Source organism: Phoxinus phoxinus (genome assembly GCF_949152265.1).
Source record: "Phoxinus phoxinus genome assembly, chromosome: 12".
Lineage (NCBI taxonomy): Eukaryota > Metazoa > Chordata > Actinopteri > Cypriniformes > Leuciscidae > Phoxinus > Phoxinus phoxinus.
Window position 1 is genome coordinate 2,984,826 of NC_136887.1, and position 17,500 is coordinate 3,002,325.

General features: G+C 39.9%; 1 protein-coding gene across 3 annotated transcripts in view; it reads left to right on the top strand.

Moving 5' to 3' along the window:
- The window catches only part of neurl1b (neuralized E3 ubiquitin protein ligase 1B), a 78,362-nt gene that overhangs the window by 31,969 nt on the left and 28,893 nt on the right, over window positions 1–17,500 (top strand). The window contains exon 1 of one of the 3 annotated variants that reach the window (XM_079630154.1): window positions 5,819–6,596. The exons of 1 other annotated variant lie outside the window; for it this stretch is intronic. In XM_079630154.1, the coding sequence (XP_079486280.1) occupies window positions 6,566–6,596 (31 nt within the window). In that variant the 5' untranslated portion in view covers window positions 5,819–6,565. Of the gene's footprint in view, window positions 1–5,818; window positions 6,597–17,500 lie in introns of those variants that run through there. One more of the 3 variants, XM_079630153.1, reaches the window with a different exon arrangement.

Consider the following 17,500-nt stretch of genomic DNA (forward strand, 5'->3'; position numbering starts at 1 on the left):
AACCTGCAACATTTATATTACAATGTAATAGCTTTAATATTGAAGTACATTAGCTATGTTTTCCTTATTTTGGGATATTGAAAAAAACAAACTTAGTGCCGGTCACGTTGGAAGTTACCGAGCTGGGGACTACTTTCAGGCGCTGTGTAATATTGCGCTGCTGGTCCGGCAGCAGTTTCTTGATTATTACGCAGAATGAGAGGATAGTTCCTAGTCATATCGGCCTAGAAAATCACAACTTTTCATTTTCTGTCGGTCTTAGTACACGATGTAACTACAGAAGAGTCAAGTTTTAAATAGGAGAAATATCTAAACTCTTTGGTCATTTTTTGGAGAGAGATGCTAACGGTCTAATCAGATTTAATGATGTATGCTAAGCTATGCTAAACGTGCTACCGCCAGACCCGGGGATCGGCTGAATGGATTCGGAAACGGTAAAACTGTTTAACTCTAGGGGAGATGGGAAATTAGCCTATTTACTAAAAAAGAGGAGTGTTCCTTTAGCACATTATATTGACTATAAGTCCTACATGTCATTTATTTCTCATTAGAGAGTTAGGGCCCTTTCACACCTACCTTGTTTGGTCCGGATTTTCTGACTTTTCAGTTTGATCCGAACCAAAATGACCGGTGTGAAACCTCCGCCGGACCACGGGCCGGACCAAACAGAGGAAATTTGGTCCGATGAAAAGAGGTAGTCTTGGTCCGGATCAAACTGAACAAAGGTTTGGTTCGTTTCTAGTGTGAAAGCATTTTCTGTATGGTTCGAACTTTCAAACCATTTACAGGAAGATCCGTTTGTTCCCGCATAGCCGAAGAAGACAAAGATAGCAGGAAAGATGAGCCGTGGAAGCACATGAGGAGAGGAGGAGACAAGGTTTTAATTTGAAATATGTCTGACGACTTAATAAGAAGTTAACTGGAAAACCGCTTGCAGTCTTCTCCTCCTTTCCCGCCGGCGTTGATCAAATGTTTAACGACGAGGACGTTCATTTGGCGATTTTGAACTAGCCTCGCGTAGAGTTGGTGCTGCAGGTAGTAATGCTATACATAGTTCCTACATGACGTCACAACATACGGGCATTTGCCGACCCGGCGCCATTTCTGTGGGCAGAACATTAGAAGAAGCTGCTAAAACGAGTTAATTTCGTGATAAAAAGTGAAAATGGTCATCTCCTGCTGGGTCAATGGATGTTCAAATCGTGCCGGAGGTTCAGTTACATTTACATTTACATTTATTCATTTAGCTGACGCTTTTATCCAAAGCGACTTACAATTGCTATATGTCAGAGGTCGCACGCCTCTGGAGCAACTAGGGGTTAAGTGTCTTGCTCAGGGACACATTGGTGTCTCACAGTGGATTCGAACCCGGGTCTCTCACACCAAAGGCATGTGTCTTATCCATTGTGCCATCACCACCCCGCACCACCCCACAGTTAAATTTGGATTTTACAGTATACCGATGCAATTTGCAGTTTGAATGATGTCCTGTATGAACAAAATGACGAGGTATTAAAAACATACAAAAACAACATTGTTTCCACTGTTCGATCGCACCCGCGCCTCTCCCTCCCTCACACACACACACACACATTCCAGCATTGCAATCTCAGATTATGTCCCTAAAGAACCCGCATATAAAGTAGTTCCGCATTATATTAATTAATTTGCACGCAAGTTTTATTTATTTTTATACCGTGTATATTCATGCACCGAACTTGAAATTTGCTTGTAAAACTTTGTAAACACAGCAGCTTATCCCATCAAAGATGGCATCTCCAGGGAGGTCACGTGACATTATTTGGCCTGTGGGAACTGTGTATAATAATATGGTTCTCTGATGACTCTGCCGTCGTTGGTCTCATCTTTGATGGGGATGACAGAGTGTACAGAGAACTGAATCAGGACTTTGTGGACTGGTGCAATCTAAACCTCCTTATCAATGCAGCGAAGACTAAGGAGCTGGTGGTGGACCTCCGCAGGAGTACGCTCGTTTCCACGGTACCGGTGAATATTCAGGGGCTGGACATTGAGATTGTGGACTACAACAGGTATCTTGGCTTCCAGGTTAACAATAAATTGGACTGTACAGACACAGTCAACGCCCTTTATAAGAAGGGCCAGAAGAGACTGTTCCTGCTCAAGAGACTAAGGTCTTTTGGAGTGCAGGGTTCACTCCTGAGGACTTTTCATGACTCTGTGGTGGCATGGTCAGCCATCTTCTTTGCTGTGGTATGCGGGAGTAGCAGCATTACAATGGCAGAGAGGAAGAGGCTAAACATGCTGATTCAAAAGGCCGGTTCTGTCGTGGGTTGCTCACTTGAGCCATAGAGGTGGTGGGAGAAAGGAGGGTGAGAGACATCTCTATCATCCATGTTGGAGACCTCGTCCCGTCCCCTTCATGGGACCCTAACCTCACTGAGCAGCTTCTTCAGTGGCAGACTGTGTGAAGGAGAGACTCAGAGGATCTTTTCTTCCTGCGGCCGTGAGACTTTATAATCAGCACTGTTAAGCATTACACAGAAACCACATATATTCACTTGCACTGTTTTTATATTTGGTCATTTGTTTTATAGGTGTAAAAACATAGTCTTTTAATTTTTAGTATTGTACACTTTATTTTTGAATTTTGATATTGTAAGATCCGGCTGATCGGCCCAACTTCCGGTTTCCGTCCAGCTGGTGAAGGACGCGCGTGTTATCGTCTTTTTAGCGTCGCAAAGTAATTTGGTTAAATAAGACATATTCACATATGCAATCATCTCGTTTTAATCTGACTCCATGAATTAAAAAGGTTCAATATGACAAAATAAGGTTATGTTTACACTTAAAATATTTACAAAATAGGTTCATGTGATAATAACTTAAACCATTAATTGTACCCAGCATAAATGTAAAATGTTACCTGTGAGAGAGAGAGAGAGAGAGAGAGAGAGAGAGAGAGAGAGAGAGAGAGAGAGAGAGAGAGAGAGAGAGAGAGAGAGAGAGCGTCTTTGACTCAAGAGCAGGCCAGCATCCGAAAAGAGACAGAAGAACAGTTACAATCCTCTTTTGTCATTTCCCCCGACCATGTGACTAACACCAGGTGTGGGATATTCAAACTAACCAATCAGACAATCACAACTTCCCTATTGTCCAAAACCTCTGGCCTACAGGTCCAGATCACTATCAGCACTGCTGTGCCTTTAGAGAAGAGGGAGTGAAAAGCAAATGTCTTGTTCCTTTCAAATATCTTGGATTATTTCCAATCTTACAATATTGTTAGTATTATGTTAATGTCACTTATTATTTTACTTTATTCCATGCTATCCACTTTCTGCTGTAAATGTTAAAAATGTCTCACCTGTGAGACAAATAAAGGTTGATCTAATCAAATCTAATAACAATATAGTTTCAAAGAAACTTTGAACTTTGAACTGTTCATTCATTGGTCATAGGCGACCTTGAGTGCCCAGAAAGGCGCCAAATAAATAAAATGTATTATTATTATTGTTGTTGTCAAAGTTACCCGCCGATTTGACAACGCGCTGACGTCAGACGCACGTCCATTTACAAACCAATCACTGTGGAGATGCCGCCCACAGAGATGATGACGACAGGACGCATGTACAGTTCGTCAGTGCACTCGCATAATTGCAGTGTGAAACCAAACCAAAACTTACCGAATGTAAAATGTATGAACTTTCAGGAGTGAAAACGCCCTTAGTAGACTGGTAGGGTTAGGGTTAGAATAAGTTGACATGTAGTTGCAAAGTTACTTAATGTAGCATTAAGTAACTTTGAGCAAAGTTATTAAGGAAAGTTATAATAAACAAATAATAAGCAGTAACATTAAGCAAAGTTATCATGTCTGTTGAAGAGCATCACAATAAAGAGTTATTAAACAGACAGTCTATAATACTCTAATGAGAGTTAGTTGACATGTACTGTAGTTGCAAAGTTACTTATAGTCCGTGGTGTGCCGTCAGAGTCAGAGGGTCTTCTCTGCTGGCCTTGTCAAAATCAAAAATATATATTTTTTCATAATTAAATTAAATGAATGTGTGTCTGAACATGTCTGTCTATCAGTACGCTACGACTATATTCCCAGAAAGAAAGAATAGCCTATGGTTATTTTTACTAGTATAAATATGGTTTGGAAGTATGGAATATGGTTTATTTAGCACTAGTAGTATAGCTAGCCTTCCGATGAAGCTGCCATTTACCATTTGATCATAACTTTGACTGACGTGTGTTATCAGCCAATCAAATTGTGATGCGTAGTGAAAGATCGCCCCAGAGGCCCAGCGATGTGTCGACGGCTAGCCCGCGCTGAAGACAGGGTGGGGGGAGGTTGCTATAATGTTAAATCAGATACAATACATGTGTAAAATAACAATTTTCGGGAAAAATAACATTACGAGGGGGGGGGGGTGATCGTTACTGAAGGCCCTGACTGAAACCCCACGGTACGCTACTGCTTATAGTCAACATAATGTTCAAAAGGGACCATCAAAGTAAAGTGTAACCAAACTTTCTAGGCAGTGGCGTTTTGAAATGATTTCAAATGCATGAGTATGGAGCAACCGTGGGTCTTGTTGCAGTCTGAACCGAATGATCAATCTAGATCCCACTGTGCATAATGTAAATAAAGCTTCTGCTTCCTCCCGCTCCTTTTTCAACATATTGTTGTTAAAATACTTCATAGATTTTTTTTTTCCGGTTGCAACATTTATTGTATTTTTATATTTGGTTTTATTTGAATCTTTTTTGTTGTTCGAAATGAAGATGACTGTGAGCGTCTCCTGAGAAGGTCTGGGGCAGATTGAACAGCGCTTGGCCCGTGGCCGGCGGTCATGGGCTCGGTCTGTTTGGACAAGCCTCCTCAGAGACAGATTCGGCTCACAAGACCGGAAGCAGCTTTTGCATGATCCCAGCGCTCAAGGTTACGAGGAGACCGAGCGGGGGAGCGAGGGGATTTCCTCATAAGGGCTTGTGTCTTTCTCAAAAATACCCACTATTATTCTGCAGCCATGAAATATTCAGCCTTACAATCTGTTCTTAATCTTTTTTTTTTTTGAAGTGCTTTGAAATCTACTGGCTTGATTGCTTTTGCAGGAATAAAAAAATGCAAAGTTTACATTACATTTAAATATCAATTTCTCGAGAAAAGGGAAATTATAAAAATGCATGACATTCAGACAAAAACAAGTTGAACTCTTAAGAGCCAGGTGATTTATATAAACCAAGTCATCTTTTATTTTTAACCTTCTCTGAGCTTTTCTATATACAGTAGTATATTTATTTATTTGCATGAAATAAGCTTGACCCAGATCTACAGATATTTATTTAGTCACTTTTGAACAGGGTTGCCAGGTCTGCTTTACAAAACCCAATGAGACCCAATGACCACATCCCAAATATCACAAATCAAAACATGCCATTCAATCTATGTCACAATCAAAGTTATATAAAATGAAAAACACTAGTGATCATTAACACAAAGGCTCGCAGTGGCCCTACTTCACGAAACTTAGCAGTTTTATCATAATATAATTTTTTTTAATACAAGCGTTTGTCAAATATAATTTAAATGCAATTTGTCAAACGTTTAACCCACGAGGCTGGGCAACCCTGCCTATAAAAACACTAATAGACAGTGATTTTTGGACATGCATAATGATGATAATTTTATTCTTTGACGTTCCCTGGAGTGCAATGTAGGCTACCCAATAAATATGAAATATAACAAGTATCCTACCAATGCATAGGCTAGGCTACAACAGTATTTTCTATGAGTGTCTTGTAGGCTATTCCCCCTAGACAAAGTAGGCTAGTAGCTATACACACTATCATAATAAATAGCGAATTTGAAAAAGGAAAACATTTTAAAAAGCTGAAAATTATAGTTTGTTGCATCGTTTCGCTAATTGTTGATCTTTGCTCTTGCATGAGCGTTGCGTGTTTAGACGGCGAATCAAGTTATAAATAGTTCAACTTGAGAAAGACCGGCATTCACAGCTGTTTTGAACACCGAAACGCGTCACTTGTGTTGTGAAGGTCCTCGCGTTTACTGTAGGGGGTCGTAAGACGTCTCGCTGTTTTTATCAGCGCCTCGCGCCAATAGCGTTGCGTTTTAAGACGCGTGGCAAGTTAAAAATAGTTTAGATTTTAACAATGCTTCTTGAGATCCCCGCGTTCACAGTTCCGTCGCGTCGCGAGCTGTTTTTGAACGCAAGAACGCATCCGGTGTGAACGCCCCATGTTTTACAAATCGACGCCGCGACGCGCTCTTGCAATGCCAGTGTTGTTGGTTATAACGGGCGCGTTGTAGATATTCGCGTCGCGTGTAGTGTGCGTGATGAGGCGCGGGGAGGGTTGGCCAATGCGCCAATAGACGCCGATGGCTTGGAAAGCCGCTTCTGTGCGCATGATAGTATGAAGACGCCTTGACTCTCACACGCGTTGAGATTTCACACAGCTGTGATTGAGAAAATATTCCTTATATCTGATCATAAATGGACGGATCAGGAGCAGAAGCATTCGCGATCCACTTGTCATCGAGGGAGAGCAATCACTGGGAATAATGGGGAATACAACACCCAAACCACTGATAGGTAAGAGATGGATCGGCTGGCCATTGATTGACATGCCTTGCAACAGAAATCAGCATTTTAGTCTGATTTAATGTGGATAGAGATGTGTAATATCTTGATTTCTTGTGCAAATATCACTCATGCATACGAGATCCTGAACTATATTGGGATGACAGTGTGCGCTGCGTAGGAGTGAGAAGATGACTGGTGATGTTCAAGTTGTTCATTTCTTAAAGCAATTCATGCTTTTTTACTTATTTGACTATGCGTTCAACAAAGAAGATGATTATATCTATCATAATAACACATGATATCTGTAATAACAGGGTCATTACAGAGAGCAGAAGAGCTAACGCTAGTGATGAGAATCCCTCATCCATGGGAGAAGCTCTGTGTTTCTCTCGGATGAATCCTAGATTTGTTCTTCTCACTCCTCCATCTCCCAGATTGAATGTTCAGAGTGTGTCTCAAGCATAATATAGACACACAGGTCCATTTCAAGCCTAGATTTACCCTATAGATCAGTGCAAGTTCAAATAATTGCTTTTTATAGGGTTTCGATACCTGAAGTGAACTTATACATGCTCGGGTTCAAAAGTCTGAGGGCACATTGACAATACTGAACGTGTTAAAACAAAAGTTAATTCCAGACAAAAACTGAATTTAAGAAATATTTCAGATTGTAGGTCACTAATCACATAAGAAAATGTGTGATGTTGATCATGCAACTGCTTATGTTCTTGCTCCATTGAAGCACAAGATAAAGATCATCACCCAATATTAAGACATTCAGAAGTTCACGTTAATGTTTAACCAAACTTGTTGTGTGGATGCTATAATTAGTAAACAAAGCGTTGTATCCGCTAAGAGGAGAATGCAAACGCAGTCTCAGAGTTTGGTCCCTGCTGTAGGTCTGAGCTTGTAGGAAGAACGTGGATTTAATGAGATATTTAATTGGTTTATTCTACATTATCAGAAGCTTCGAGCACATGGCTGGCACATGTAAGCTCACCGTGCGCACGTACATGGAAAGGTTGGGAATGAGTCAGGATGGGATTGAGTTCTGCTGCTCATTGAACCCAACAGAATATTCTTTGTTTTCATATTCACAAATAAAGCTCTATCTGGTATCCATTATTCCTCATTGTGTGCTCAGTCCCCGCCCTAGTAACCAGTTCTGCCTCGAGCCGTTGCTTTAGCAGCACAATGGGCTGAGCACACACGACTAACATGCATCTGTTGAAGGGTTTGATGATTTATCTATTTTTAGGCGATGGTGAACTTGAGTCTGGTTTAATGTGCTTGAATGTATGGCTTGGCATGCGGTGCAGGACTCAGAAACACACATGATTGGGTGTGTGTGTGTGTGTGTGTGGGACACAATGCTGGATCCGGTCACTGTACATGCTTTGGAAACACTCTTTTCACTTTTGGAAATGTCTTAAATGCTATTGCCCAACTGGATCACATGGGTATTGGTAAACCTCTTAGACAACGAAAGGCAGGACATTTAAAGATTTAATCTTTGAGATCTGAGGCCTGAATATATGAGTTGGCACATCAAATAATTAAAATGCAGAGTGACTTTTGCATAATAAATCTGCATAATATTGGTTATGTTGCATTATATTTATGTGATGACTTTGGTGCAGTTGTAATCGAGTTCATGTAAAGTTGTGGAATATGCATCTAGACAACAGACACGAATAAGCAGAAGTCAGAACACAGATATAGGAAATAAGTTTTGTTGCAATATGCAGTTCTGTCACTTATTTGTAGCAATGCATGGCTAATATAGTCATTCAACTTCACCCTCAAGATTTTCTCTGTTAATTATCAGTGATCATGGCTTGTTTTGCAACTGATGGGTTTTAAAATAAGCGTATAGGTCAGAGTTGTAGTCTCACGACCGACATATGCTGTGGGCTTTAAATCAGATATATCTAAAATCTGGACCCACGTTTAATCACGTAGGCTATCCGATTCCCATTGAAATTTCAAGCCAGCACAATGCCAGAGAAACAATGATTTATGTTTAGTGAGATTCATATATTAACTTTATAGATTGAACACTCACAGGAACTGTTTCTGAGCAGCTGCCCCATGAGTTTTATTAATAAAATAGATTTGCTACTGAATGCTACATTTTATTTTTCCGCAACGAGGTGATAATGTTGCTGTTTTTGCAGTATCTAAACTTACTGCTTCACAAACTCATGAAAAAAGGCTGTTGTCTTCCCTTTTGCCAAATGGTTAGAAAAACTTCAACACCCATAATGCACTGGGCATGTTGCCGTCCAAGGCCACTCCCACTGGTCTGCTCTGGATACGCTTACAGAGTCATTGCTTTAGTAGGAAATACTTCTCAGCAAACGTTTAGTCGACTTGTGTTGTTCGCAGTGTGAGAATTCAAAGAGTGATCGTTTAGCGGGAGTGAGTTACTTTCAGTTTCAGTGAACGATCCAGTGTGTAGTTTGTTGTAAAACCAAACTTGTGTCTTCAGCCGATTAAAGGATTAGTTCACTTTAAAAAAAACTTTTGCTGATAATGTACTCCCCCCGATGTCATCCAAGATGTCCATGTCTTTCTTTCTTCAGTGGAAAAGAAATGAAGGTTTTTGATGAACACATTTCTCCATATAATGGACGTCAATGGGCCCCAAACGGGTCAAGGTCCAGATGACAGTGTCAGCGCCGCTTCAACGGGCTTTAAACGACACCAGACGATGAATACGGGTCTTATCTAGCGAAACCATCGTCATTTCAAAAATAAATAAAAAAGTTTAAGTTTTATAAGCACAAATGCTCGCCTTGCTCTGTTCTGTGATGCGCGTTCGTGACGTCACGTGATACACAGTTACGCTGTAAAGGTCACGCTTCTGTGAAAAGTCAAACATTTCTATCCTGACGAAAATTTTCTTTTAGGCTTTTTAATATTCCAACACCCATACACCACATTTAAAACGATAAACTGACACAAAGACATTTGAATATGTGTGTATGGTCCTCCTCCCGCACACTTGTAAACACTGACTCGTCACGCGTGACCTTTTCAACGTAATTGACGTCAACAAACGTGATGCGCGTGCATCACAGAACAGAGCAAGGCGAGCATTTGTGCTTCTAAAACGTAAACTTTTTTATTTATTTTTGAAATGACGATGGTTTCGCTAGATAAGACCCGTATTCATCGTCTGGTGTCGTTTAAAGCCCGTTGAAGCGGCGCTGACACTGTCATCTGGACCTTGACCCGTTTGGTCGCCAGTGACGTCCATTATATGGAGAAATGTGTTCATCAAAAACCTTCATTTCTTTTCCACTGAAGAAAGAAAGACATGGACATCTTGGATGACATCGGGGTGAGTAAACTATCAGCAAAAGTTTTTTTAAAAGTGAACTAATCCTTTAAGTGTAAACCCCGTCTGCTATCGCTCTGCCCATAATGTTCCCGCATGAGGTCAGTCGCCGGAGAGAAGACGTGTTTTGTGGCTGTTTGAACACATCCGTCCACATGAGCGTTTGCACTACGACAGCAGTGTGTGTTCAGCTCCCTCTGGAAGTGGAGAAAGTGGACGAGCTCACAGCGTCTCAGAGCCGCTCACTCCTGTGTTTAGAGGCGTCCACTCGTGACCCCATCCACCAGAACACTTCTCAACACCAGGAGTACACAACGAGTCATAGGAATCACAATAAAACTGGGCCATAGAAGCGGCAATATGCCACTCAGGCTCATCAAAACTCAAAACTCAATCCGATACTTTAGGCCTACAATTAACTTCAGATTCCAGCTGATGATTAATAAAGACAGTTTTCATACAGTGTCCCGTCACGATCACACAGATCACACACTCGTCGCCAACACTTTACAATACGGTTCATTAGTTTACATTAGTAAACTACCTAAGTTAACATGAACTAAGAATGAACAATACTTCTTCAGCATTTATTAATCTTAGGTCATATTATTTACAACATTTACTAATACGTTATTAAAATCAAAGGTTGTGTTTGTTAACATTAGTTAATGCGCTGTGAACTAACATGAACAAACAATGAACAGCTGGATATTTATTAACTAACATTAATTGTGTGTATTACTCATAGTTAGTTGATGTTAGTTATACAGAAGCTAGTGTTAACTAATGAACCGTATTGTAAAGTGTTACTGACTCGTGGAAGCAGCTGATAGGACGTGATTGCTTCAGAAAATGTGTGTTTATCTCACGTTGGCTGTTAGTATCTGAACTCTGATTGCATAAAGCGAGCTATAGACCCGTGTGTGTGAGTGTGTCTGTGTGTGTGTGTGTGTGTGTGTGTGTGTGTGTGTGTGTGTGTGTGTGTGTGTGTGTGTGTGTGTGTGTGTGTGTGATAAGAGTCTATGAACTGGACAGTGGCGTTGTCATTATATCCTCAGCTCTGAATGGATAAGCGTGAGTCTATATTAGGAAGCCACGACAAACCACGCTCTGCTCCACAAGTGCGTTTATTACGTCTCATCTCCGAAGCTCTGTTGCTCACAGGAGACTGTTGTGTTTCATGACTTCTGCCTCAGATCTGCTGATGAAACACACTTCAGGCCCGTCCACGGACTCGCATGCCAGCGGTTGTGTTCGCTACCGGAAGCCGTTCTTCATTTGCATAAAGCTAAACATATAGCTCAACTTTGTCGTGTTTCTGGACATGCTTCATCACTGTCGCTCGTGCCGCCGGCTCTCCATTCAAATAAAAGGGATTAAAGTAGTTATATACATGAATCAATATATAAATGGAAAGTAGTTATGTATTAGTTAAAGGATTAGTTCACTTTTAAAAAAACTTTTGCTAATAATTTACTCACCCCGATGTCATCCAAGATGTCCATGTCTTTCTTTCTTCAGTGGAAAAGAAATGAAGGTTTTTGATGAACACATTTCTCCATATAATGGACGTCAATGGGCCCCAAACGGGTCAAGGTCCAGATGACAGTGTCAGCGCCGCTTCAACGGGCTTTAAACGACACCAGGCGATGAATACGGGTCTTATCTAGCGAAGCGATCGCTCATTTCAAAAATAAATAAACAAGTTTACGTTTTATAAGCACAAGCGCTCGCCTTGCTCTGTTCTGTGATGCGCGTTCGTGACGTCACGTGATACGCAGTTACGCTGTAAAGGTCACGCTTGACGAGTCAGTGTTTACAGATGTGCGGAAGGAGGACCATACACACATATTCAAATGTCTTTGTGTCAGTTTATCGGTTAAAATGCCCATCTCGTGTGTGTATCCTGGTGTTGTAATATTAAAAAGCCTAAAAGAACATTTTCGTCAAGATAGAATTTTTTTTACTTTTCACAGAAGCGTGACCTTTACAGCGTAACTGCGTATTACGTGACGTCACGAACGCGCATCACAGAACAGAGCAAGGCGAGCGCTTGTGCTTATAAAACTTAAACTTGTTTATTTATTTGTGAAATGACGATGGTTTCGCTAGATAAGACCCGTATTCATCGTCTGGTGTCGTTTAAAGCCCGTTGAAGCGGCGCTGACACTGTCATCTGGACCTTGACCCGTTTGGGGCCCATTGACGTCCATTATATGGAGAAATGTGTTCATCAAAAACCTTCATTTCTTTTCCACTGAAGAAAGAAAGACATGGACATCTTGATGACATCGGGGTGAGTACATTATCACAAAAGTTTTTTAAAAAGTGAACTACTCCCTTAAGTAGCAACGATTAATCGCTTGCAAAATAAAAGTTTGTGTTTACATAATATGTGTGTGTGTTGTGTATAATCATTTCATATATATAAATACATACATATGCATGTCTATATTTAATAAATATTTGCATGTATATCCATGTTTATACATAAATTATATTATATAAATGTTTTATATATTAATAGCACATTTTTCTTAAATATATACATGCATATGTGTGTATTTATATAAACAAAATAATGATACACAGTACACACACATATTATGTAAACACAAACTTTTATTTTGCATGCGATTAATGACGATTAATCACTGCATATATATAAATGGCATTCTACGTCTCTGTTAGACCCACAGTGTTGTGTTTTTTTCTGTCAAGAAACATGAAGCACGTCATGTTGCTCATTTCCAATGTGTTTTTTAAATGCAACACTTATACTTCTCTGAGAGACAATGAACATGTTCATCATAATAGCAGTGTTGCGCACATCCTCCTGAAGAGTTCCCGTAACCGCGACACACCCTGACAGGAGAACGGCAGATGCGGCGTGTCCTGGTAATATGCCCACACACACTGCCGCAGATATAATGCTGGACTTGGGAAATGTGCCACTGATTGTCTGTAAATAAATCTATAGAGCTAAAAGCATAGACAGCACCATGAATCAAATGTAAATTTAAACACTACTGTACAACTAAGGAATAAATAATTGTCTTATAATACTATTTCTCTTTCTGTGTTAAAGCGCTCCTATTATGCCCCTTTTCACAAGATGTAATATAAGTCTCTGATGTCCCCAGAGTGTGTGTGTGAGAAGTTTTAGCTCAAAATACCCCACATAATTTTTTTTACAGCATGTTTAAATCGTCATTTTTTGGGGGCTGAGAAAGACGCTCCGTTTTAGTGTGTCTCCTTTAACAGTTAATGAGATGCGGTTCCACGCACAGGGGGCGGAGCCTAACCAGCGCCCTCAGAGCCAGGACAATCTCATCTCACAGAGAGATGATCATATCAAAACAGAAACTCACAGTAAGGGTGTTCGAGTCGGACAATAATGCCCACAGAGCTAGAGAATATATGCTGGATAGAGATAGAACATGTGTGTTTATTCTATTATAGATTTTATTATAGATTATGTCATCTGCTCCACTATTAATACAAGCCTGCTGTAGGTAACCCTGTCTGAACGATGACCAAAATATACTGATGAGTTCAATTAAGTTTATTGTACATCACACAAAAGATGAAGCGTTAGTTTTACTGCAGAAAATCACTGTGAGAATAAACACAGTTTAAAGGAGAACTCCGGTCAATTTTAACATTGAGCTCAATTTTTAGTAAATTTGGAGTGCTGTCAATACAGAGAACAACGACAAAAATCGGTGTTGCCTACACTGTGTTATCCTATTTTTAAAATTTGCACCCTATTGACTTGAATGGGGCAAGTTTTAAACTTAACCAGTTCTTAGTCTTATCATCTTTGATGTGTCATTACAAGTGCCCAGCCATGTGAGTGATTCCTTAAGAGTGAACACGAGTGAATCTGACTGCAGGAGATGTGAAAAATATGAATAAAAATGATGTTATATCAGCCAGCGCACATACCTGTATTTAGTTCCTGTTTTCGGTGGAAGTCCAAAGTAGTCGATTGTCGAGTTCACGCGCATAGGTTTAGTTACTATGATCACGCGCGTGAACTCGACAATCGACTACTTTGGACTTCCACCGAAAACAGGAACTAAATACAGGTATTTGCGCTGGCTGATATAACATCATTTTTATTCATATTTTTCACATCTCCTGCAGTCAGATTCACCCGTGTTCACTCTGAAGGAATCACTCAACATGGCTGGGCACTTGTAATGACACATCAAATATGTTAAGAGGATAAAAGCAGGTTTAAAACTTGCCCCATTCAAGTCAATAGGGTGCAAATTTTAAAAATAGGATAACACAGTGTAGGCAACACCGATTTTTGTCGTTGTTCTCTGTATTGACAGCACTCCAAATTTACTAAAAATTGAGCTCAATGTTAAAATTGACCGGAGTTCTCCTTTAAGAAGTGCGCATTAAACTGCAGTGTCAATCAACAGTTGTGGGCGGGGCTTGTGTCCAGCTCACTCAGGGCGGGTCTATGCTCAAACTGCAGTGTCAATCAACAGTTGTGGGCGGGGCTTGTGTCCAGCTCACTCACGGCGGGTCTATGCTCAAACTGCAGTGTCAATCAACAGTTGTGGGCGGGGCTTGTGTCCAGCTCACTCACGGCGGGTCTATGCTCAAACTGCAGTGTCAATCAACAGTCGTGGGCGGGGCCTGTGTCCAGCTCACTCAGGGCGGGTCTATGCTCAAACTGCAGTGTCAATCTACAGTCGTGGGCAGGGCTTGTGTCCAGCTCACTCAGGGCGGTCTATGCTCAAACTGCAGTGTCAATCAACAGTCGTGGGCGGGGCTTGTGTACAGCTCACTCAGGGCGGGTCTACGCTCAAACTGCAGTGTCAATCAACAGTCGTGGGCGGGGCCTGTGTCCAGCTCTCTCAGGGAGGGTCTACGCTCAAACTGCAGTGTCAATCAACAGTCGTGGGCGGGGCTTGTGCAATTCTACGGGACACTGCATTGATTCTGAGAACAGCTCGTTCTGAGACAGTGCTTATGATTTATGGGGATAAAAAAAAACACTGGTTGGATGTGTATCATTATAGGGTGGTTGTGTACACACACTGCCAACACACATTTATGATCAAACACCATGTAAAAGTGAATTTTGCATAATAGTGCCCTTTAATTGTGTGAATCTCCCGAAAAATGTCCTGGTTGTATTTCACCCAAAAATGACCAGAAATTCTTTAAAGAAAATGACACTTATTTTAGGATCTTTAGCATTGTTATGCATTGTGACTTATGAATTTATTTCTTCTACTGAACACAAAAGAAGATATTTTGAATAATGGGCCACAAGTTAGGGTTAGGGTCAGGTCAGTGTTCGGTTCTCCGACTGGTCACTCATTTCTTCACCGATCTTCTTTTGTGTTCAGCAGGAGAAAGAAACCATGCAATTAAGTTAAAATAAAAATAAAGTTTAACCATGCACAATTGTCATGAAAATTATGTCACAATAGAGAAAAATATGTATATATATATATAGGCTATATATTATGTAAGGGATAATGTAGAGCGAGGCAGGGGTAATATTAATAATAATCCATAATTACCAATTATGATTAATTATTAATATTTCCCCTTTGAGCTAATATACAGTTGTTATAGCGACTGATCGGGACCCGATACGAAGCGGAGTGTATTCGCTATAACAAACGCCTCGCTCTACATTATCCCGCTTATTACATGGGTACCTACCAAATAAATTAATAATTTGACACAAAATATTGATTTAAAAAGGAGTTTATTGCGTCCGTTAAAGAACACCGTGTCCATGGCAACGCTCTGTTTTCCATGGCAACGGTGTGTTATACCAGAGCCCGTCTACGGACATTCTCTGGTTATACTTAGTGTGTTATCAAGAAATAATTTTTTAATGTAGGCTAACTTCCTACTCTTTTGATTTTGATGTGGAATATAGCGTAGCGTTACTCTGGAGAATTAGCCAGTGTCATACGGCTGTGACCGATGAGGTTAAAGTAAGTCTGCTCTGTGAAGAGACACATGATCCAGAGCTCGCTCCTGGAGCTCACACAGACTCTGTGGGTTTGATCCGGCGCAGGGAATCATGGGAGCATTCGTGCTGTCAATCACTCATTAGTGCTGATGATTATGTGCCATGTTTCCTGGAATCATGCCTTTCAGTGGGAAAAGAGGATTACTGTATGCTGTTCACTACACTTTCATTTTAAATCATATTATTATAAATGTAAGTGAACAAGTTGAATTGAAACATGACTAAATTGTGGAGATTCTGTGTGAAATTTCTACTTTTATTTTTAAACTAAAAGAAACATCAATATCGTCGATATAGTCTTCAGAATCCCGCTGTGTTTATTTAATAAAGGTGTGTGTATAGTAGGAGAATTACATTTTATGAATAAATAATTCATAATTTTTTTAATTAAAAAACAGCTTTTTATGTCATGTAGGCCTTTAATAATGCTAATAATAATTATTAATAAAATAAGTTGATACATAAGTCATGTTTGGCATTAGTGTGCATCACATTAGTCTTTTCCGTTTCTTGTTTTTTTAACAAAAAGAACGAAAAGGAAAAAGAGAACAGATGTACATATTGTTGAATAAGCATAAAGAGATATGTTTGATATGAAAATTTTAAATGAAGAGCATATTGCAGTTGTTTTAATTGCTTTGTTATTTTTAGATTTTGACGTGACATCTGCACATTTTAAGCGCTGTAAAATTCTGTTTGGCATTTGTGAATTTATTTACGTTTGACAATATGAAATTTACATAAAAATAAAATAAAATGTATAATGAAACCAGCATCCTTTGAGCAACGGTCTTTAATGCAATAACATAATATCACATATTTATAGCATAAGAGAAAAGTATTTAAAATATCATCAGCAATCTCTCAACATCTGTCCAGAAACACTGTGTGTGTGTGTGTGTGCGTGTGTGTGTGCGTGTGTGTGTGCGTGTGTGTGTGTGTGTTTGTGTTTGTGTGTGTGTGTGTGTGTGTGTGTGTGTGTGTGTGTGCAGATGTGTGTAATGAGTGATGTATGTCCCAAAGCTCTCAAACTCTTCTGCTACACACTCAAAAGTGTGTACGTTTTCTTCACAAAAAGAGCGTATACTTTTAGGGCGTAGTGTAAGTAGGCAAATTTTTATTTTATTGTTTTTATTACTTCAAAAACACAAACAAACAAACATTATCAAATCTCTGAATATAGCCGCAATTGTTCAGCCTTAGGTTGAGCATAGCTTATACCAACACAGAAAAATCACAATAAAACAAACAAGTATTAAATAAAAACCTTTCTGGTTTCTAACACATTTTAAAGGGGTCATGAACTGGCTTTTTAAAAAAGTTTATATTGTTGTCTGAGGTCAACTTATGACCTTTTTACATTCAAAAACACCTAAATTAATAAGTAAGAAGCTATTTTCTGCCCTGGTTTTGAGGCTAGCTCCTGAAACGCTCGTTTTTATGGGCGTCGCATTGAAGACTTGGAAGTAAACGCCCACTCCTATGATTGGATAACAGTTTTGCATATTATAATGAGTTTCATGTAATGCATGAATCGGTGGGCGGGGCTAAACA